The sequence below is a fragment of the Belonocnema kinseyi genome, chromosome 2 (assembly GCF_010883055.1).
Source record: "Belonocnema kinseyi isolate 2016_QV_RU_SX_M_011 chromosome 2, B_treatae_v1, whole genome shotgun sequence".
NCBI lineage: Eukaryota > Metazoa > Arthropoda > Insecta > Hymenoptera > Cynipidae > Belonocnema > Belonocnema kinseyi.
Genome location: NC_046658.1, coordinates 39422037 through 39446694, shown reverse-complemented (window position 1 = coordinate 39446694; position 24658 = coordinate 39422037). Strand labels below are relative to the sequence as shown.

Sequence of the window (24658 nt, the reverse complement as noted above, 5' to 3'; positions counted from 1 at the left end):
TTATGTACACCTGGAAAACATAACCTGAAAATCGACGTATGCATGAAGTTAAGAATCACGCAAAAGATCCAAATCGCCAATTTCTTCAATTTCTTTCAAATGGGGAGCAAGATATATATAGAAGACCACCGAAGTCTTCCGAAGCCTTCAGATCGGCAATCATCGTACAGCAGAACTCCGAGGTCGAATCGTGCATTTTCGGCTTACATACGAACTCACAGTGGTAATCATGCACTTTCTGTTTTGCGGCTCCCAAACGGTAGGTATGGTGGGGGTAATTTCCATCCAAGATCTGGCAGCTCTGTCTTGGTTTTGTTGTCTTTTTCCCCGTTTGAAGTATTCCCCCGTTAATATTCTTTATCCCATTCTCAGATAGGTCCAATTGAAGGTAGTGGGCTGATTGCTTCTTCTTCCACTGATGGTTCACGCGTTCTTTGAGTGGGCAAATTAATTCTATTTTTTTCCTTAGGTCTCGTTCATCATAGTCTTTTGTGGACAATCTGAGGCCTTGTCTTCCTATCCATTTAGTTACTCAACTATATATTTGTGTTCTATATGCCTTATTCTCCATCTCAGGAGTTTTGAGGAAGGGACTTTAACATTTTGGAGTTATTTCAATGATGTTTAATCAAAAATAGTGTTCTTCTGAGTTAAGTTTGTAAGTGGTCTGGCCAGAGTAATGAAGTTCTGATCTTAAATACTATCAGTTGTCTGGTTCTAACCTTAACCCTAATTTTTCAATCTTTGAAATAGGTCGATAAGGTTTTTATCATGTTCTTCTATGGTGTCTCCAAAGACGTCTATATCGTCCATATAAACGAAGCATTGTTTCCCGAAGAGTCCTCGAAACGCACTATCCACTATCCATCATGCTTTGAAATGTAATATGTGCTTTTTTAAACCGATCGGTATTTAATCAATAAATTGTATGCTTAAATTGGCCTTGGGCTATCGAGAACGCTGTATATTTTTTGTATTCTTCAGCCATAGGTATTTGGTGAAAAACTGAACTTAGGTCGAAGGCTGAGAAGAATTTCGTTGTTCTTAGGTCATCGAAAATGTCAGTCTTAGGGATCACTCAAATTTGTAAGTTAAAAGGTGAATTATAGTTTCTTATTATCTGTTCTTCCAGAAGGTTCAGTACGTGCACTTTGTCAAACGTTCCATGAGCTTCAGGATGTTTGTAGAAATTGATATTAGGTACTGTTTTCCCTGATTTTGATGTTATCGCGTGATCAGTGCGGGATGTGCATGGTGCGCGATGGTCAGTTTCACAGTAGCTGCCTCACTACGCGTTTCCCCACAACGCGACATCCCCTCTTTGAGCTGAACCGCTACTGCCGAGCATTATCAGCATGAGTCTTGTGTGCCGAATAAAGACTGAAACGCGAAATATAACATTTTTCTTTTCATTTAGCACTTTGTAATGTACAAACATAATATTTGAAATCTGTAAATTATAGCGGTTCCAACGATATTTTATTTGACAAAAAAATTTAAAAATTAAAGAATAGATTGAGTTTATGTGAAATGTTATGGAAAAATTTTCAGGATATTTTACTCAAATAAACTACAGTAGGTTTAATTTATTGGTAAGTAATAAAAATAATATGGTCATGATTACAGAATACTTTTTTTTCTCACTTTGATACATATTATATTGAAAATTGTTTTGAGTTGAATAAAAATTATTGATAAACCATTATCGTTGCATTATAATTTTATGCAATTCAATTTAATTGGCGGAATTAAAAAAAAAAGTAGACCTGGAATTTTTTTAAAATTATACCTGGAAAACCTGAAAAGTCGTGTAATTTTCTAACCAAACTCTTGTAGCAACCGTGTTATTGAAAATATATTAAATACAATGAGAGAGAGAAAAGAGACAAAAAATATTGCCACTTTCACAAATCACCAAATTCTTTAGTGTAACACTGCACAAACACTGAAATATTTAGGGATAAGAATCTAAAAAACTCAAATCACTGGGTAGCACACAAAAAATCATTCGGAATGACCACTCTGAAGGCGGTCAGGAAATCTGACTCGTTTGCCAGACCTGGTTGACGTTCCTGTATTGTTCAAAGTTTCCTGTTGAATTTTACATGTAAGTTTTTCACGATGTAGGCACTGGTTTAAGGTAATGGAAATGCCTCTTCATGTCCTCTACGAATTACGTCTTAATTTTATCGTCCGGTCCTGAACAAGGAGCCATAAATTTGCCTGGCAAACGTAAAGATTCGCCAAACACGAGTTCTGTTACAGTTCATTTGAGATTCTCGCACCATGTTACTCTGTCAGACAATTCTGGTAGCCGCCCGCTAAAGCATAGGTCAGGCAAGGTCCATGTGGATGTGCTCGAATTTCAGCCTTGACGGATGACCACACGTACTGCTCTGTTACCAATTTCATCGTTGCTTTAATTTCTGGGTGTGCTAGTTGGTGCAGGGAGTTGAAGGCCCTTCGTCGGAAAGCTTTCCGTAAGGAACGGTCCAGCTGTGGAGGTAGACACGTCGAAGTATAGGCTTGTACCGGTATCTGGAAGTGATTCCTTTTTTAACTGAAGAAATGTCGCTGGCAGATGATGGTCATGAGTTCCTGGTCTGTTTCCTGTGACTTGACGAGAGCTGAGAAGTCAATATCTTTTGAAATTGCTTCGATCCTTGAAAGAACATCAGCAATGACATTTTCACTTCCTGAGATGTGCCTGATGTTGGTGGTAAATTGTCCTATAAAGTTACGATGTCGGAACTGGCGAGGAGAGCATTTGTCAGATTTTTACTGGAAGGCGAAAGTTAATGGTTTGTTGTTGGTGAAGATCATGGAATCTCGACCTTTAAGCATGTATCGAAAAAATTTCACAGCCATGTGAATGGCCAGCAATTCTCGGTCTTAAGTTCCATACTTCCGCTTGCGGCTTGTGAGGTTCTTTGAAAAACAAGAGATTACCATTCGCTGTCGACTCGTTGCTGCAGATCCGCGCCCACTGAGAAATCCGAAGCATATGTAAAAATTGCCAAAGGAGCTTTTGGTTTCTTGGAAAGCCTTTAAAGCTTCTGGGGTCCATGAAACTAGAGACTTTCCTTTCGTGTTGTCCTGAAGAAGATCGTTAAGTGGAGCTTGTTGTTCATCTGCCTTTGGGATTGCGAAACGATAAAAGTTGATTATTCCCAGAAAACGTCAAAGATGCTTCGCTGTTTTAGGTTGAAGGTAATTACAAATGGCTTCGAATTTGTCTGGAAGTGGCCTGATATCCAATGGTGTCACTTCATGCCCAAGAAACTTCACAGAGGATGATGCTTCTCAGACACATTTTGCTGGGCTGATAAGAATTCCGTAGGTTTTAAAATGGTTGAAGACTTGACGAATATGTTACTGGTGTTCCTCCTCTGAAAATAATGCGATGAGGATGTCGTCAATGTAGATATACAAAAAATCTAATCCTCTCAGTACCCCGTCCATGAGTCGCTTATAAGTTTGAGCTGAGTTACAGAGTCTGAATGACATGAAAGGGAATTCGTATAATCCGAAAGGTGTCGTGATGGCCGTTTCCGGAATGTGCTCTTCCGAAACTGGTGTCTGGTTGTACGCTCTGACAAGTTCGATAGTAGAGAAAATAAGCTTACCAATAAGAGCATGCGCAAAGTCGTGGAGATATGGTACAGGATCCTTGTCAGGAATGGTCTTGGAATTGAGCTCCCTGTAATCCCCACAGGGTCTCCACTGACGTCCTTTCTGCGGTACCATGTAAAGAGGGGATGCCCAGTTAATCTTTAAGACTCTTGTCAGACCCATTTGCAACATATCCTGGAATTCCTATTTCGCTTGCTTGAAACGATCCGGGGCAAGGCGTCGTGGCTTATCTGTATCCGGTGGTCCAGGTGTATTATGAATGTAGTGCTTTGTTGAATTCTTCATCTCTACGACCGCATCAGCTGGATGGGTTATTTCTGGGTAATACTCTAGGAGTTCGTGAGACATTGCAGAAGCTTTAAGCACGGAACGATTTCCCAGTCAGGCATCCTTGCAGGGTGCACCTTTGCCGGTCACAGAGAGAATCAGGAGATCATCGACAAGTCTTTGATTTCCGATGTCCACCAAGAGTCCGTAGTGATGCAGGAAATCCAATCCGATTATGGGTTTGCTGACGTCAACAACGACGAAACGCAATTCGAAAGCTCACTAGAGTCCATACTCCAGATAAAAGGTTTCGAATCCGTATATCGCAATGGAAGTGTCGTTTACCGCAAAAAGGGTGTAGGTTGACATTAATCTTCGACCGCAAAGAAAAGTGCGCGGAAAAACACAAATATCGGCTCTTGTTTCAACCACAAATTGCGGTTTGGTCATGTCTCGGTCTCAAAGAAGCGGCGAGATTTAGGGCAAGGGTCGCTGGCCTCATTCAGCACCGGCCCTGGCCGTTTCCCTGTACGTTATTGCAGGGTTCGTTGCATCGCAAGCCATCCTGGCAACTCATGGAAAGGCAAATCTCGACAAACTTTCGCAACTACAGTCCGCGAGATTGAGAGTGACTACGACTCAATGAACGGAAAGCTACTTCCTCGATATGCTGCTATCATATTTTCAAGCCTCGTAGTCACTAGGGACAGCTGCTTGAAAACGGCACCGAGCTCTATTTGGCCTGGGACCGTTTTTATCGGTTGTGTCGAAGTTTCCGCTACGTGAGTCTTTGGAGCTAGCCTCGTCGCGATCGCGTCCGCAAGTTGCGAAATTTTGTCAAAATTTGGCTATTCATGAGTTGCCAAATGACTTGCGCGGCTGTTGGCAGCCGACCGAGCCAGAGAGGTCATAAAACGGTATCCGAAAAAACGTTAACAGCGAGTCCTCGGAGGTTTCAGAAGATGGCATCCGGTCACCGATTTCCTCATGAACTAAGGGGCGTCGCGTTTTCTGATCTTGAGATGCACTTAACTGATCGATAAGCTGAGCTTTCGAGTTCGCGTATGTGCTGACCCTGGCACAAAGTGCAGGTAGTGACTCGTTTTTCAGACAAGTCACCGCCTAGTTCGTTCTCACGGTGTCCTTGGAACTCGATGTCTTATCATCCGCTGCTAACGCATTCGGATCTATTTCCTAATATTGAGGTTTTTATTGACATTTCATGTAGATGGGTCTAAGTCTGTTTCGTCGTTTGTTGACGTGATTTCTTGTAGTTTTTCCCTATACTTCAGAAAAGCCAGTTTAATCATGATCTTTTTGTAGGTTTAGACGCCTTATTCGCGCAATTGTGCTAAACGAGTACACACAATGTTAGTTTGGAATAGTATACCAGGAGTATGCCAGCGATATAATATAACCATTTCAAGAATGCTCAACCGAAATTGTCACAACAATTAGTCCATGAATGTATCTCTGCGTGGATCGAGTAGACTTGTTGTTAGTTCAACCCCTATCTTTCCAAAAGAACTTAATAAATATTTGTCGAATTGATATCCGTAGATACCAACCAGACTTCGTATTTCTACATTTGTTCCGATTCCCAGTTCGTACAAGATAGAGCATTTTGATTTTTATTAACTTCCGTTGATGTATTATTTCGATTTTTTAATTTCTGGAATGGATTGTTGTCTGTTTGATCTTATAAATACATGATTCATACGAATTATAAACTAACGCAAGAAACACCAAAAATCTGTACAGTTAGCACAATATATCAAATAAGCTAAAATTTCACAGGAATTCTTTTATTTTATAATTTTTGCACATTTCTAATGGAAAGATCTGTTCTTACCATATTATAATATAAAATAAGATGAAGCCTATTTTTTTATTGATACTAAGTAAAGTAAGTAATCTCAAGTCACCTTATTGAGATCAGCTACTTTAAATTTTAACCCTCCAGATTCCCTAACAACTTACCTAAAAAATTCCAGAGTAGGTAATCATTAGCCACAAAGCCACAGAATTTGGTTCCGAGATAATTATTACAGCGCTTGTTGTAGATGCGGTTCACCATATTTGATCAACCATTTTAAATTTTAAAAATATGACTAATTAAAAATATCTCGGATAGATGGAACGTCTTCGGGGAGCCTCAATGAATCAACGAATCCACAAGGCTATGGAGCACTGGTTGGAAACTATCAAAATAGTACAAGAGTGCCGCAAACAAGAAATAACCAATGCTGCAAAACGTCAAAAGGAAAACATGCCTTGCATGGCGATGCACGACGATAGAGGTGATTGTTTTTTTCTAGAAAGACTTTATTTTGAAGTTTCCAATTTTGAACAGCTCTCCCTTTCTTTTTATTACACTATTTTATGTAAGATATATTTTCACGTTTCCATAATGATAAGGAATTCCTTTTTCAACTATTGCATTATAATTGTTCTTGTTTTTGTCCGTAAAAATTATTTGAAACTTCTATATTAAATTCTACGAAAGTAAGCAAAGGTAACGGGGGCTAAGGCATGGGTTTAAATGTACTGCATCCGTCGGCTTGCGAGTTTGATTCTCGCCTCGCACTCTGGAGGAGCCTCTGCGGCCCACGCGGAGAAAACTAACCTAGCAAGGGAGTGTTCATTTCCGGTGAATCGTGGCACTAGTACCAGTAGAAAAAAAGGTTATCTAATTACTTGAAGCCGTAGTTCTTGATGGTTCGGAACCCACGTGAAGCTGTAAGCGAGACATTAGCACTTTCTATTCCATTAAATTCTCTGTATTTATGCAAAAGAGAAAAGATTTTTGAACCACGTCATTTTGGAAACATCAGCTTGTAGGTAAGATCAAGTATGTGACATGGGAATTTTGAAAAAAATAAAATACGTGATTATAAAATTTAGGACACAGTTAACTATACATAAAGTTTAGAAAGTACATTTTTTAATCAATAAAGTTCCTATTTCAACAAAATTCTTTTAATTTTTGATGTTTAACTGTTAGCAGCAAGCTCATAACTAAAACCTCTCAGCTTTGAGTAAATACATATAGTTTTTTTTAGTTTATACAATAGAGCCAAAACCTTTTTGGAGTAAGAGTAAACTCGTTCTCGTTATACTACTGTGGAGTGGGAGTTAAGGCATATGAGAAGTGATAGATTTTAGATCGATCTCGGAGTCATATTCAACATATTTGTTCCACAACACCGCTGCGATCAGGGTTGCTGCTCAACCTCTCTAGCAATCGTCGGCGAAGTGAGAAGCTTCACAAAGATGTCGTACATCACGGTTTACACACAAACAAATAAATAAACCAATAGAAAGATTCATACACAACATTTACCAAATAATATCCACTAAGAAAATCTTCCACCTGGGCCTATGAGTATCCAAAAATCTCTCATTTCAGACATCTATCATACCAGCTCAACACATTTCGATCACACTTACCAATCAGCGTTTCTTCTACACCGCATTCCTTAAGAACCCAATCAATTACTGAATTTGCATTATCATTGGGAATTTATGTTTTTCTTTTGTATTTTCAGATATTTTATCATTGGCCCACAGCATCCGCAACCTAACCAAGGCATCACGCTACGCGAGAACTGGTATGTATAACGCTATGCAAGCAACACTCTTGTGCGACATGGAAATCGAGAAAACAGTTGTGGAAACTTCGAAAGACGCCATCGTTGCACTTAAAACCAGCGAGCGACCAGCAGGTGATGAAGTTGTGGAATCAAACGACCGCGCTTAGCAAAATCGTGAACCAGTAGCGCGAATTAACGTCGAATGTATTCCTGATTGATTGCATTCTACGGAAAGAGTATCGACGATTCTTTTTTCTGAACGTAATTCGTTTCGAGAATCATAATTCCTAATTTCGTTTAGCTTTTCTGGAAAAATTTTAAACCGCGTCTTCAATTACTCTTAACTTCCGACCAAAATTTAACATTTACCTACGTGATTTCCGCTTTCGTTTCTTAACAAGTCTATGCTTATATACACAAAAATATCCTGACCGATGTGAGCGCACCAGTGCAGATGGCCAAGCAGACTTTTGTATGATTTAGTCTTATTTCCTTAGTCTTTAAAGGCGATTTCATTTGTCAGGAAACCACGATCTGCGTTTTTTATCTGCATTTTTTAGGAAATCAGTTCGGGGTCTTTCAACGCACGGGACTTCCATATAGACTTTCATGTAGAGTCCACCAAATGCGTGACCGATTTCGCATTCAGATTCGACTAAGTCATCAAGGATGATTCAATCAGACAGGAAGTTTCGATGGGTCTCGCACCACAGACTTTCTTCCACATCTTTAACGCCTTTAAAGACAAGAGTGGAAGGGATGCAATTTTGATCAAAAACCACGACCATTATCCTCGCTCACTCGATCCCGTTTGTTCGTCCTTCAATAACTTTGACTTTTGCTTAGATAGAGGATATGGGTCAAGAGACCTAGGCTAAATTTTTACGAGTGTGTTGGCTGAGAACGCTAGATAACAATTTCTTAGAATAGTTCAATGTGGCCTTCCTTAAGTGTGTGACCCAAATGTGTGTCAAGTAGTCCAATGCATAAGATACATCTTAGTAAGAAGACCGAAGATTATCGTTCAAGAAGAATTTAAAGCAGGAACAATTGAGTCGAGTTTCTCAACATCCTCCCTCTGCCTGTAAAATTGTCGACTGACCGAAATCAGTATGGACCTAATACATTCGATATCAATATTACGAAACAATTACGATACTGTCCACTTTACTTTACCACATATGTGTACCTAAAACATACATACACGGTGTGTCATCCGCGATACTTCTTATATACATAAGCTGACAGACAACACACAAAATACAAAAGCTACATCATACGCTTGCAGCTTAACAAGAAATATAGATACGAATATATGATCCACGTACGGTTTCATAGAAGAGTGAAAGTTTTACTATGCTTATATATTGAAATATAACACGACTATATAACCTGCAAAGGGGAAAGTTTAAGTCCTAACTTAATGCAGTAAAACTATTGTACTGCTACTAATACTAAAAACTAAACGAACTAGTTGTGTATGGCTGAATCATTAAGCATTTTTTCCTAGTCTTCATCAGCACGGCGTGTTTTATATGACAAGATTTCCGCTTAGACTTTTTTACCACCATTTTCGATCCGAGCCGAGCGAACCTTCTTAATGTATAATTCTTTGATACATTCGTCCGAGAACGTTATTCTTTGAGAAAAAAAACCTGCCGACTTTCCAAAGCGAGTTTTCATTGGGACCCCGTTGCGATTTTCTACCGATAATAAAGTAACTCTAACTTGCTTTGTTAATCCGTTTCTAAATTCGTCGATGACGGGCGAACTCGCTTAAGATTGCACATTGCTCACCGCACTTTGCGCATACACTTTGTTCTAAGAAATAGTGTCGACTGCTCATCATACTTACGAAAACGAAACTTTTTACCTTAAACTTAAACTTTAGTTGTCATTTAATATACTACAACATCTAATTGTAACAACTTTTGATGATAATTTAGATTGTAAACAAATCATAGCGAAATTTTTCTAAGCAGTCGATGCAGAAAAGGCCTTCCACCGTTAAAAACGGCGATCGTTTCATGAGATACTACAAAATCGTTTCGCGCGTAGCGATTAATGGTAGACGGATTTGCTTGAAGCTGCACATTGCTCACGTTCTGTATGCACATGCACACGCAACGCATTTAAATCTGAAACCGTCATGTACGAAGTACTCAAAGAATTCGTTTTCAAATTTAACCCGAATTGCAGAACGATTCTTAAGGATCAAAAGTGTCACAAGAATGTCGCATAGGAAAGATTTATCTTTTTGTTGCAATAGAAAACAAAAGGGTATTTCATTTACATCTTTGATAGATACTGTTGCGTACCAGAATCTGCGATAGATGCGCGCACGTGTAAGTTTTTGACTTTTTTACATTAATGATACCACTAGAGAAGGATCGCGAACCAGCGAGAAGAAGAGAATATCGTATTTTGAGCAACTTTTTAGGTGGCTAGAAGAAACTATTACAAACATGTCCAGAATCTAAAGTTTAGTTGTAGGCGTAATAAATTCGCTGGAAAAAATTTATAAAACTTTATCGGAAAAACGAGATTCTTTGAATTCTTGAGAAAGTATGGTGGAGTATCACTGGGATGGGGAGTAGATCGTGAAAGCCTAATTTTCCCGTTAACAGACCGTGCACTGCTTTAAAAGAGTTCCCTTTGGTATGTGCAGAAAAAATAATACTGTATTGTATCTGTGATATCTCTCATGCTAGCACCTGCATATCTCTTTAAAATATATCTAACAAAAACTGTTTTACGTAAAGAATTTTTAGACTTCTGTTTTGGGTACGCTCCGGTTCCGGGAGGCCGTTCGTACTTAATTCGGGCATGGTCAGGATTCATGAGTCAATTTTTGAGAAACCGATCCGGAATTCGGGACGTACATTTATAATACTTATTTTAACGGTTATTATTTCTCTCGTGTACCTTTGACCGTGTGACATTTTTATTTCACGCGCACAGGAATACAAGACACTACATTACATTATTACGCACATATATACCTCTGCTCCCAGCAGGCGCAGCAACTTATCCTGCGATCATGCCCACACTCGAGTGAAAGTTTAGTGCATCGTAAATACATGGCCTATAGATACCTTAAATATTTAGCTAGTTGTTGTTAAATAGTGTGAGTAGTCAAGCGACAGTAGGTGTTGGAAATACGTTAGCTGTCTGTTATTAGTCGAACTGTTCGTTTTTCCGCGAAGGCTGGCGATAGGTCTCCAAGTCTATTGCATCTGATAAGTGCAACTGATCTAAACCAAGTAAAAATATGAAGCTTAAAGTTATATTTAAATTTCATCAAAATTTATAATACGAACCTTTGCAAACTGTATTTATAATTGAGATTTATGTCTTACATGAAACGTAACATTTGATTATGTCATATGAATAATAAACAAGTTTTTAGAGTCTGAAAGTCAAGATTTGTTTAAAAAGTGCGAATCAAACGCAAAAGACTCCTGGACCAAGCTCGCGAATTCGTGGATAAATAGACATAAATACAGGACAGAAAATTAGAGGTAGTTACTGCGTACCACGGAGATTGAGGTAACCATGGGAATCATTAGGCGTTAGAGCTCTCTTAGGTACGTGTTCGACAATCCTATTTTAATTGCATGTGATATTATACTATATTAACGAGTCTATGTACGAATATATGCTCGATGTGAAAGGTATAAGAACGACAAGTATAGATATAAGCGATTGACATTATATCGAGGACATAGACTGAGTGTATGTCTCCTGGTAGAGAGAATAGTCGAGCCGACGAATGGTTAGCAAAACGCGGAAGCAGTGGATGAATTTTGAAATGACCAATGTTTAAAGCTCTCGCGATTCGCAAGGCGTATATCGAATTCTTATAGAAATATATACATATATTATATAAACATATTATAAATAAAAAAATATTCCAAGTCCTTAAAATCTGTTGAGTGCTCTTCGAAATAGTAATGACGCGCGCTGTAAAGAAATTAAATGAAAAATCTCTTTTTCTTGTAATCGCAGTAAATCAGTCATCTCAAAAGCAGTCTTAAAGTAGGTCTCGAAGCCAAAAAAACAGGGTCTCTCATTCGGTCACTCATTTTTTTCAGAGAGAAAGAAATCAATGGTCGATAATAATCTCAAAAGAACGACCAATTTTAAAGTAATCCAAAATTACTCTTGAATCATTATTTATTATTAAAAATCTTAAATGTTTTTCAAAATGTTAAAAAGTATTTATTTATAAACAATTGAAGTTTAAAAAAATTACAAACCATTTGTTTCTAAGGGTCAATCAAAATATATTGAAATATTTCCTTTGCTGTTATTGAAGAAATAATTGTATTTAGTCATGCATGCGTATGCTCTGACAAATACACTCATATGCGTTATTCTGATCGATATTAGTCTATGGAAAGGTGTTTTAAAACGATATTTATTGTTGCTGTTTTGTAAGATGTAATAATTCAATTAATGAAGATGTAGGAATGTTTTATGTAACTCTGACATACTCGATGTTACTTTTCGCTTCGATGTGGGGTGAACCTCTTTTCTATGCAGATTAGGAGTCAATACTTCACCGTATCTGTAGCATTTTGTGACTGACTTAACACAAACAAAGCCTAGAATTAAAAACAGAAACTATTTAAACTAACCGAAAGGATCCTGCTGTACATTGTGTCGAAAACCAACGAAAACTTGCTTATATTCGTAAGTGATTGCTGGTGATTTGTGAACGCGTTAACGTACCCAGCACATTCGTATGTGTGAGATGCATAAGTATGCGGATTCATATAAATATGCCCAAAAAGTCTGCTCGGTTGACCGAAGCCAGAATCTCGTGTAAATCAATAAATTCGCAGAGACAAACGAGAAGAGAAAAAGTCAAAAACCAAGCAAACAAAAAGGAACAAAAACACAGTATGCCCCGTATTTTTTTAATAATATTTATCGCATTTTGCAGAGCATTTTTTAAATGTTAATCTTATTAATGTACAGCTTTCGCTTACTTCTGATTCTCTTCTCGCTCCTTTCACCAAATCTGTGGCTCTTTTCATAGAATTTTTTACTGCCTAATAATTCAGCACTTACCAAAAGTCAATGATTGCTGTTCAACTTTTGAGAAAAAAGTTTTCTCCGCCTTGTAACTAAAATAGAAGTCATTTGCCGAAAACCTATCCAATTTCATGTTTAGAAGAGATGAGGAAGCTTAGAAGATAAGAATGGAAAAATACAAAGCCGAGAAATTTTAACTATGGCGGTCAACTGGCGATTTTGCCTTTCAGGGTAGTTGTAATACATATTATAGGTGGCTCAATGTGTAAATTACAAGTCTGGTTTATAAGAGTACTAAATACTAATGTTATACATTAAATATCCTAGAACTTTTACGAGTTAAAGAAAAACGAGAGTTTGAGAATTTGTATGCTAATGGACTGAATGAATGCGATCGGAATACAAGTTATGACGCAGATTTATTAAATCTATATAAAGTACACGTGCTAAATTGTAATTTGCGATATGTACATACATAATTGTATCTGCGTCAATAGACAGGTTGGGAGAAAAGTAATTAGCGACGAAAGAGTGAGCAGAACTTGTACGCTTGCATATCACACGCAGTTGGGTCGCAGTGTCTCGGCCATTCTTACCGGTGAATTGATGTTCGCCAATCTATTCTGATTAAATCGTGACGCGCTTGAATGGTAAAAATGCACCAATCTATTCTAAAACTTATTCTTTTCGATAATCATACTCGAACTAAAAAATCTTTTTGAAACTGATTGTGTATTGAATTTAATTAACGAGAAACAGATCGAGTCTGGATAAAGTTAGTGTAAATTGAGGACCATAGATAACGAATATGTTATATGTCGCCTTATCGAATTTTTTGTTTCTATTGCAGCAGCAGCCAGGTTTTTTTACCTGAACTATTAACGTGGTTACAATTTGTCTTGGGTATGAGTAATCTCGATAGGGTCAAGTCGTTGTTTTAGCATGCGTAACTAATCGTGTAATTGTATCGATTTTACGCACAAGTCGCCGAATATTAAGAGAAGATCAAATCAGGAATGAGACACTGCGCAACCGACCAGAGTACCTTATCTATTTATTTATTAATTGATGATATAACGTTAGTGCAGGCGCATATGCACTTGGGTTCTATATGATACATATAATATATTGTATATTTTAACTTTTGCTTTGTACCGTTACTACTACTAGATAGGCAGAAAAGGAAGTAATTCAAGAGACTTGGAAATGGATTAATTCATACCCGATTAAAATGGGATTTTTATATGCATGCACGCGAGGACTGATATTCGAATTAATATTGAAAGTTGACTTTTTCGAAAAATGTGTGTGGGTGGGACTTAGAAAAATGAAAAATATGAAATTGTCAATATGTTTGTCAGCGCTTGTAATTGTAAATAGATGTACGTCCAAAACGTAAACACAGTGAGTAGAACGCTCTCATCATCAAATTCTGCGACCTATACGGGTTTCCCACTTGATCCTATTATCCGTTTTAATTAATTTCGTGTTTTAGTTTTTAAACTTTTAAAAAACGATCAAATCTAATAACAAATCAAGGTGTTCAGCACGAGCACTCTTGGTAAAGATTTTATGAATAGTTGGAGAGCCATAGATTTTCAGTAAAAAAAAAAGGTATCGTAGATTGCAATAACGTGTCGTCGGTATCCGCGTTGTTGTGAAATTCGCGTAGATAAGATTAAAATGTTAGAGGACTGTTTGGTGTGTCAGCGTCAATTTTAGGCGCACATAAGCGCATTAATGATAATAGTTAATATTTGATCGTCGTTCGTTCTCGTAGGATAGTCGTCGACGATTGATCCTCGATGTTTCGATAGTTTTGGCCTTCTTGTGACGGACCTTGAATCAAGTTAGTTGTTCGATTCGAAAACGTCAAGATCTCTTTTCTATGCTCTAGTGAAAATTCTCAGGGATGCACGCTAATGATACCTGGACTTAACCAAATATGCTGTTAGAACAACCAGAAAGATTGATTTATATGGTACACTTTTTAAAATTTTATTTACTTTTCCGTCATATTAAAATCAATTCCTTCTTTTATGATTATTTTAGTAATCTTTTGAATCTAATATTGGTTAATGTAGTCTTTCAAAATTAAAATTTATTTTTAAAAGTCACTCATGTTATTCTAACAAGGTACATATTTATTGGTATTAAACATCTTTCGACGTGAACTAAATTGGTCTCACGTGGGGTAGTTTAAAGAAATGTCGAGTCAAGACCATCGTGCACCTCTAAGTCGTTCGAAATAGCCTTATCCTCGAGGGGAGACCTTGTTGCAATGTTTGTTTCGCTTAGAATTAAAAATTCTATATATCCGTTAAGAGGAGCGAGCAATAGCAAAACGAGAAGAAATCAATTGCTCGATTTGTGGACCACTAGAACATTGTACAACGATTATCTTACAATAATATTTATATTAAGGAAATCCAAGTAGGAAGACAAAGTTTTATTGATAATCGGTGAAATCGACGGTTAGTGCGCAACGAAAAGAGATCTCGTCGAATCGAGTCGATCGCACGACAGTCAAGGTACCGCAAATATTCTTCACTGATAAAAGAGACAAACCGTTCGAATGAAAATTTAAAAAATAATTTAAAGGTATAATTAATTTTGGCAAAATCATTTGAGATCCCGAATTAAAGAACCATCTACGGAACTATTTTGCCTGAATGATATGCTACTCGGGCGAAATAATTCTAAACGTTCTTCTGTATGGATGCGCATGGATATTCCCCGAATTCTACATTCACTATTTATTTCACTGAAATTCATGTGACCGAATAATAATTTAATGAATCCAAATTATCATTTGACATAATTTTCATTGTTCTGAATATGCCAATTCGGTGAAGCGGACCTGCAACAAGAAATTGCTTCCATAAGAGTCAACTAATTTTTCTGGAATCTATTGAGCTGAAATACTAATATCATCTATTTTTTGTGTGTGCACTATTGATTGGACTATTTCATTTGATTAAGGGGCGAGAGACAAACAAAAATAAAAAGATTGAACCTTTTTGACAGAAAATATTGCTTTAAAAACATTAGAAGAGTTCGAGATTAATGTCTCGCAACACAAATTTAATAAAATTCAAAAAGTTGAAATAATTTGAGAATTTTCAGGTGAATTTGACAATAGTATTAAAATTTTTTCAAACTTAATTTTTACGTGTTTTCCCATGGATTTTAATGAGACTAGGCCTCATGAAGAATACAGTTCGTGTAAATAAATGTTAAGTTTTATGGCCATACACAAAAATGAAAATCACGTCTAATCGTAATTCGGATAAACGAAACTTGGTACGGAAGGCAAATCCGGAAAAATGAAAACTGGATTAAATGTTAATTTGAAAACAAAAATAAATTAGGGCAAATTGTTATTTGTTCAAATAAGTTTCAGTAAAATAAGCATTAGGAATTATTTCAAACTACGTATAACAACATTTTATTCTATTTTTAACTAAAAGGTTACATAAATATTCCCAAAATGGTGAGTCCCGTTGACTTGGTGAATCTTGCCTCCGGTTTTTATCTGTGAAGACTACGTTCTTTCTGAGAGAAGGAACTCTCGTGAAGACAAGTTTGAATTTGTAGAAATAGAACGTAACGTTCTAAAGTGAGTTCAAAGTAGCGATAATTGTTCCTTAAGTAATTGCTTATTGCAGTTTTAGAGTACAATGGACAATCTCGACTGGATGTGCAATACGTGTTAGTACTCACGTGATCAAACGTGGTTTATTTCACATTTACGCAATAATTCATTTCGATTAAATTTTGCATTATTTCTGAATATGGACCTAAGACAAAGATAATCAATTTAAAAAGGCAAACAAGCATTAAATTAACTTCTATATCGATTTTAAGAAACAATGTTTGATTGAATTTAATACTCAACGTTAAATAATTGACGGACAGTTAAATCTAATATATTTTTACTCGCTTTTATAAACTGTTCGTTAATTTGTTTGCCTTAGATAAATTTGAGATTTTTGAAAATTAAATTAAATGTTTATATTCGCTTAAAATAATCACTGACTAAATTACTGAATAAGTCCTTAGATCCGTATTCAAATAATTTTTATAATTGATTCTTAGTATGTTCTTCGTTAGCTCCATATTAATATATTTTAAGTTTTGTAGGTCTAGATGACATTGAATTACTTGTTTTTGAACAAGGTTTATACAGATTTAATTTTCTCTTTTTTGTGAAAATGCAGTTATTCTGTTTCTAGAATGTGGAAATTTTAAATAGAAAACTTGTGAAAGAAGCAAAAGAATAAAAAAGGTGATTAATTATTTGAAATTTATTTATTTAGAGAATGTTGTTAACGAAAAACAAGTATTCTGTATAAAATGTCCATGGTGCTTGAAGAGAACAAACTTATTCTGATAAAAGAGTATTACTCTCGTATGACTTCCGTGTAATTTCTGTGGCAAAAACATTCGTGAAACATCGGGAGTACTGTTGACGTCGAGAAGTTAAATTACTACATTGTCATTCTCCAGTAGATACAAGCAATGAGTTCAGGGTATTGTAGACGAATTAGGGGCTAGTTCTTATTTTGCTAGTGAAATCGTTACTTCTTATAATGATCCAACGTTCGTCGTCCCTATCCTGGTTGATAATTAGTCAGAATGTTTAGTTACCGTTAATGAAATCATATTAATGGCTAGTTTTTGCTGAACATTACTTTTTGTATTTTTCGTTCTTACAATTAGATTGTACGTGGAGAGAAACGATAGTTGTTTGCATTATTAATTTTTCGGTAAAAGCACTTTTTTTTTTGTTGAAAATACATTCATTAAGAAAGCACAAGGAAAATTAGTAACGAAGGAGGTCCATTTTATAAAAGTTTTATTTACTTTTTACCGATTTTTAAAATAAATTCAGAAACTCTTAACAAAGTAAAGAAATATAAATCTGGATAAAGTTTAAAAAAACAAGAGTTCTCAAGTTTTTGGGCAAGTGTTTTAGATGAATTTCTCCGTTCATTTGACACACTGATTAGCTGTGCAAGACTAACAAAAGTACGAGGGACGTTCAGAAAGTAAGGTTACAACGTACGTGTGTAAAAATTGGAGCTACTAATATTTCAATGAAATTCGCAGGAAATGTTACAGATGTATTCAATTATTATTCCACTTATTCACCGTCCAGGTTCATGCATTTCTGAAGTCTGGGCACCCGCTTTTGTAAGTCTTTGTCATACACCTCCCGCTCTACCTCCCGAAACCATTTTCCACCCTCTCCATGTTCTTCAACTTGCTGCAAAAGAGGTCGTCTGAAATGATTGACGTTCTTCCACTCCATTCTTTGTCGTGAGTGTCTGTACGGTCTTCCCGGAACAATTTTACTCACTTCGTAACATGTTTACGGATCATTACTTCGTATCCATAAGTTTCCACGAGCTTCCGATGAATACTGGCTTTGGATTCGTTTCGCAAAGGAAAAATACGTATAACTACGCGAACCTGAGACCAGCGCAAGGTGGAGCAAAACGGCCGAGGAGCTTCTTGACGGAAATAGAGACCTTGACACCAGTTTACGACCAACTGACCTGCCGCATCTTTACGCGCCAGGTGCACCAACTTTTTAAAACAAAATTGCCCTACCGCCTACAGAGGCCTTGTAACCTTACTTTCTAGACGTCCCTCGTAGGACAAGCGAAAGCTTTCCTCGTGCTTTGTCCGCGCACTTTGTGTTACCTTTTATGTTCTTACATGCGAATCGTGAAGATATTTCGTTAATAATATTATCTGTTTTAAAAATGATCTTTTTAGTTTTAGGACCGAGGAAGATTCGGCTACTTAAAAGTTCTCGTGATTCTTGATAGATGGAGCGAATTCCGTCAAGTTTTTACTATTTGTACTAAGAAACGGATAGCTAAGTGTAGTGATTTTGACGATTGATATTATCTATGACTTTGTCGAAGCTTAGTTCGAAGACTAATTTAAAAAAAAAGCAATTGGAGAAGTATAAAGTGACCGTCGTCGCTTCATCACCATCTTCCTTTGTAGGTGTTTTTATAGCTTTATGGTCTTTAATTTCAACAGTGCAATTTAGCTTCCACTAGTGAATTAGTCGACGTGAGGCTTTGCATAGAAATATTACAGCTAGCGTCGTGTTTTTAAGTGAATTCTTCTGATATAATCAGTATTTGCCGCTTGTCTTTCCGAGCAGTAGCATTTCCTTCGTAAGCACGTTTCAAACTCGAAGAAAAATATTGTTATCGACAGTTATTGACGAATGAGCCAAATTGACCGAGTTTGAATCCGTTCGAACTTTTTTCTAAAATTTACGACAATAGTGAATTTTTTTAATTGGAGAGAAGAAAGTAAATTTGAATAAGCAGCTGAAGAAAAGTGTTCGGCGGGCATGCTTTTCGAAAGGTAAAAGGAATAGTTTAGTAAACTTTTAGGGGCTGACAGGTGATGCAGTTTCGAAAATGGAATATAAAACGTTCTTTTTCCTTTTTATATTTTACGTTGACTGTACGATATGTATCTACTAATTATTAAAAACATATAATATATTCGTAACGATAATAATATTAATATATATGTGTACATGATATGTATCATTAAATGGGCTGTGGTAGAAACCTTTATATACTCCGTGTGCGTAAAATCGAGAGTAAGTCGCTTTCTATTCTTTCGTAAATAATTGATATATCTTCTCTTAAGAAGTTTTTCGAAAGAAGGAAGCGACTTTTCTCTTCCAATGAGACACATATATCTTCAGAGCGCGACGACACACACGTCTCGCATTGTCACAGAATGACCACCGTGCACATATTGTACCTTATTATAATTATAATGATTATTATTACCTATGAATTAGTGTCCGTTATAATTGTTAACAATAAAATTGTACCTACTGTGCCCGCGGGTTCCAAATAACGACGATATATTATTATCATTAATGTTATCATTATTTGTTTTAAATATAGGCGTTTTAATAAGGATATCAAAGTCAACGCCGCTCGTGGGTCCGAACGACGATCAACGGTCGTTTCTCGTCGAGCACTACAGCGACTGCTTCGAAGTGAAAGTCAATCCAAAGAACTCGACAAAAAATATTTAAAATCAGAAGAAAAAATTCGAAATGACAGATGAAATCTTTGAGACCTGTAAACCTTTTTTACAATTAGATCAGGTCCTTAATTCGTGTTTCGAGTTTTTTCTTCGGGCAAAAGTAATTTAGTGATGACCTTTTATGCGTCTTCTTTTTTCAGTGTGCCTTTTTATCAATCATTCGTAATATTTCCATGAAATGTTTGTACGATCTGCTTGTGAGGGTGGAATAGTAATAATAATCGTTAATCTTTGTAACTATGCCGTGTCACTGCTACTATCCGTAATCATTTGTATAACGAATTATAGAGAATTTTCTTAGAATGACTTACAAGTGTTACAGACAAGCGCTTTCGAAGCAGGACGCAGATACATTTTTAACGTAACATTACGTAGCTTTACTCTTAGTCTGCTAGTTAGACAGAATAAAAGCGTTTAGAAATTTGCTCAATAAGTAAACGAAACCGCTTTTTATAATGTAGAGACGACCGACGGAGCACTAATTTTGAATCGCAAGGCTAATCACTATAACTCGGAAAAACTGGTTTTTACGGTTAAGATTTTAAGAATTAAAATTTTTTTTATTGCAAATCGTAAACTCAAGATTGGTCCGAGTTCTGTTAATTAGGTGTAGCGATGCGATCAATGAATCGACTGATTTTTTTGTGTGTAATTACAATTTTAAGTTATCAAATGCGCTTCTAATTTTAAAACATGTTTGGCCAGATAGTATATTTTCATTCTGTGTGTATAGTGAATTCTCGCAAGAAAACTACCATTTTCTCAAATGAGCCAATGTTGTATTTATATTTGTTGCCAGGACTAATAGACTTGAATTTTCGTGTAATTGGTACAAAAAAATATAATGAAAAATCATTTATTAGTTTAATTCTCAATTTTTAGAGTTGTAAACTACGAAAAAATGTTGTGATAGGGATTTCAGCTTCTCAAAAACCGTATAGAATTAACTCGTAAATTGTATGAACTTTATTTAAATTTTAAGCAATCCAAAAAATAATAAGTCTTTTAAATACCGTGGTTAGCCCTGCCCAGAAAAGTTGGACATTTGTCTTCTCATGTAAGCGTGTTACACTTAGATTCACTTTTTAAAAATACGTTCTTTTGTTTCTTTTTAACAACAGAAATGTGCATTATAGGCGCTTGGACGTCGCTTTTCTGTTAAATAGTTGCCTACCAAACGTCCAGTGTCAGTTTAATGAATGATATTAGTTAAGTGTAATTTTTCAATGAGCTCTATAAGTGGAAAAACAAATGCGTTCTATAAGAGTAGAGTTAAGTAACATTTGAGCTTAACGGTATCCGCCTGTTAATTTCCTGTTTATATCTTACTCGTTTATCATGTGATTATTGTCGAATTTTAAAGAGATATTGAACGATAGGAATTCCTCCCCACATATGAAACCGCTTTCCGTTCAGACTTCGAGGTGCTTAATCGTTGATAATTTACATTCATGTAATTGTGAGTACTGTTCTTAAATTTCGAAAGTGTTTATATTCCCCTATGATGATCGTTTGTAACGCTGTGAACATAATAATGTCGTTTAGAAGACAGATAACAAACATGGGTGACGAAGATTACATTTTTAAAATCAATTTTATCTACATCTTTGAGCCTGCTAATAATTGGCATGTACGTTTTATTCAAAGTGTCCTTTTCCTGTAAACTTGTTTGTCCCAAAAGATGATAAATAAATGGTATCTTTCATGTTCAGATAATTTATTATGTTTCTCTTTCTTTTCTAAGTGGAGGAGTCAACTAAGGTTTAAACTTGGGAACTCGGCGGTGTTCAACCGATTTTAACGAAACCTTTTGTATTGTTCTGCTAAAGATGTGTAATGAAAAATTAAAAAAAAATCTTTTCTCTTATTGGCATTTATTTCTTTAAATAAGGAATTCTAGCAAATCGATTTTAAACTTGAATAACTTGAACAAATTAAGCCATAAAGCCACGGAGATAGTGTGTGTACCTATTAGACGTGTGCAAAAAAATTCGTTCCGATTTCAAATTGACATTGAACGCCCTTAATGTCGAGAAACCGAATTCGATCAGTGTTACGTTTGGATTGCATTTTTCGATTCGATCGACCAGTCGCTCGAATATTGAAACTACGACATTCGATCCGTGCTACGTTCGGATCGGTTTTTTAGATTCGATCGTCCCGTCCATCGAATGTCGAAAATCCATTATTTTCGACTGATAAAAGGCATTTTGAGTTTTTAATTTATAATTACAATTCTAAAAATCTAAATCGATGCATATAGAATGCAGCTTGCACATCCAGACAGACATTAGGACAATACTGTGTCAATCTGCTGGTTAATATTACGCGACCTACATATAGTCCAACAATCAACAAAAACGTGTAGTTAATTTTTACTTTTAGTAATTAAAATTTGCTATACGATCACATAGTAACTAGTAATAACAATTCCTTAGATGTTATTCCTTTCAAAATTTGTAAATACCTTTTTTCAGGCTTTACAGGTTTATAATATTTATTTTCTTATTTGATATTTTCAATCCTGAATAATCAAATAACAGTTTAAAAAGAATTTTATTATAAATTTCTGGGATTTGGATTAATATTTTAGGAATGAGAAATTTCAGGTGATATAAAATATATGTACCTCAAACTTACAATATGTTTTTCATTGTATTGAATTAAAGTTTTAATCAACTGTATCCTATTATATTTTCATACAATATCATAAAAAAGTGGAACCGATTTTAACTGACTTTAACCTCTTTTAACTACAAGATATTTGCAGATGGTATTTTGTTTTTGATTACAATTGCTTGGCATCCTAAAAACAGTTTAAGGCTGTTGGAACGGGGCGCACAAAAATGGTGAACTCTACGAGACACTCAAAACTTACCAGCGGTCAATGATAATTCTGTTTTGAGGTTTTAAAAATGCATTGTGAACATTTTCCCGTCACCGAAAGGGATTCCACGGTTGTGGGATAAACGCTTGCTATCTGCTTTTTCGAAACAAATTAAGCAACGGCTAAAAAATGAGCTAGAATTTTAAATTAGAATAAAAATTCTATTTGTGTTCTTAATTTTGTAATTGTTTATTGATATGTCTTACTTGGCTTCGGAATAGAAAAACTGTGGAAAGTGATAAAAGGATGCCACCGTGAACTCGCTGATAATAATTGTTAATAATAGAGGCTAACACATTTTCACACCCACAGACCGGATCTGGTGTACCCAAAGGAATTTGATGCGCTGAATCCGAATCTGAAGTCAGAATTGCTCCATCACCTTAGAACACGGCATTAGAAAGCTACAATCTTCTACTTTAAAAACCGCTACCCACTTTTTTGAAACGGATTTTTACAAGCTGATACATCGTTCTTTGAAATTTAGAAAATTCAAGTTTCAGATGATACTGAAATACATGAGTAAAAATATTTGCGAGGTTCAATAATAAACTCTCTTAATATTTTGTCAAGTACACGATATATCCGTCATTTTGAATTTTTGAATGCTGCACATGTAAAGTGCCATCTTGCACATATCACATGACAAAATATACTTTACACGTAGAAAATCAAGTCCAGATTTGCAATACAATAAAAATTCTCGGTGTGAGAAAAGCTCAAACATAGCAAAAAACCGTGTTTTTTGCACATTTAGGTTATACTATCTCGGAAACCTAGGGTGATGGAGCAATTCTGAGTTCAGATTTGGATTTAGTGCATCAAATTCCTTCGGGTACATCAGATCCGGTCTGTGGGTGTGTAAGTGTGTTGGCCTGTGTTATTATCAATTATTATCAGCGAGTTCACGGCGGCATCCTTTCAACACTTTCCACAGTTTTTCTATTCCGAAGCCAAGTAAGACATGTCAATAAACAATTAAAAAATTAAGAACACAAACAAAATTTTTATTCTAATTTAAAATTCTCGCCAAGAGGAATGCAACTTTGTCAGTCGCTTTGGTATCCATTCATGTAGTTTGGTTAACCACTTTACTCTCATTTTTTAGCTGTTACTACTCGATTTGTCTCGAAAAAGCAGATAGCAAGCGCTTATCCCACAACCGTGGAATCCCTTTCCGAGACGGGAAAATGTTCACAATGCATTATTAAAACCTCAAAACCGAATTATCATTGACCGCTGGTAAGTTTTGAGTGTCTCATAAATTTCGCCATTTTTCTGCGTCTCTTTCCAACAGCCTTAAAACCAAATTTATAATAATTATCAGGTAACTTAAAAAAATCATCATAATTTATAATAATATTTTTAATAATATTTTTAATTCCTTTTTTAATATAATTTAAATATTAAATATTCGAAAAATATTATTGTTTTTTAATTGGTCCCTTACAAAGTTAAATTTGTTAGTATTATTCATATCCTTAGTATAGGTTTGTGATAAAGTTAATGAAATTTTAAAATAATCTTTAATAAGAGAACATGATTTAAACAGTATCAAATACATCATAATATTTTGAATCTATAATAAGAATATGAATTGTAGAGTCCAATAATGACATTGGTAAGTTCAACATTATAAGACTGGTTGGCAAAGAATAATCTCAATTCAAACTTTTGAGTTGTAGAAATTTAAATTAAATTAAAGAACAAATTTAAAAATTGGTTATAATAATCAGATTGGGCTACTTTCCTTTAACGAAAAAATTCTTGAACAGTTTCAGTTTATTTCTCAATTATCCCAAAAATTTTCCAGTCAATTAAAATTCAAATTAATATTCAAAAGTTCAAACTATTAAAGCTGAAGATTTATTTATTTGAAGCATTTAAAACTAAAAGCTTAAAAAAATTGTCATTCGAAAACTCTGTATTCATTCGTGTAATAATAATAGACAAGTTTTATAATGGAAATCTTCTCATTTCAAAAGGTTTTATTTTAAGAGGGGGAAAAAATAACCATGATCTTAAAATGAAACATTCAAAATGGTAAATGATTAAATTCACAAACTTTAAATGTACCCATTAAAGAGTAAGGGCTGATCAATGTCTCTAGCTTTCGTTAATTATTAATCAGATAAAACAA

The 24658-nt window shown here is 35.5% G+C and overlaps 1 protein-coding gene across 2 annotated transcripts in view; it reads left to right on the top strand.

The window, feature by feature from the left end:
- LOC117167151 overlaps window positions 1-21347 on the top strand; it is a 94855-nt gene extending 73508 nt beyond the window's left edge. For both annotated transcript variants that reach the window (XM_033351871.1, XM_033351870.1), the window contains exons 4-5: window positions 6035-6200; window positions 7449-21347. In XM_033351871.1, the coding sequence (XP_033207762.1) occupies window positions 6035-6200; window positions 7449-7660 (378 nt within the window). In that variant the 3' untranslated portion in view covers window positions 7661-21347. The remainder of the gene's footprint in view (window positions 1-6034; window positions 6201-7448) is intronic.
- Window positions 21348-24658: the final 3311 nt, after the last annotated feature.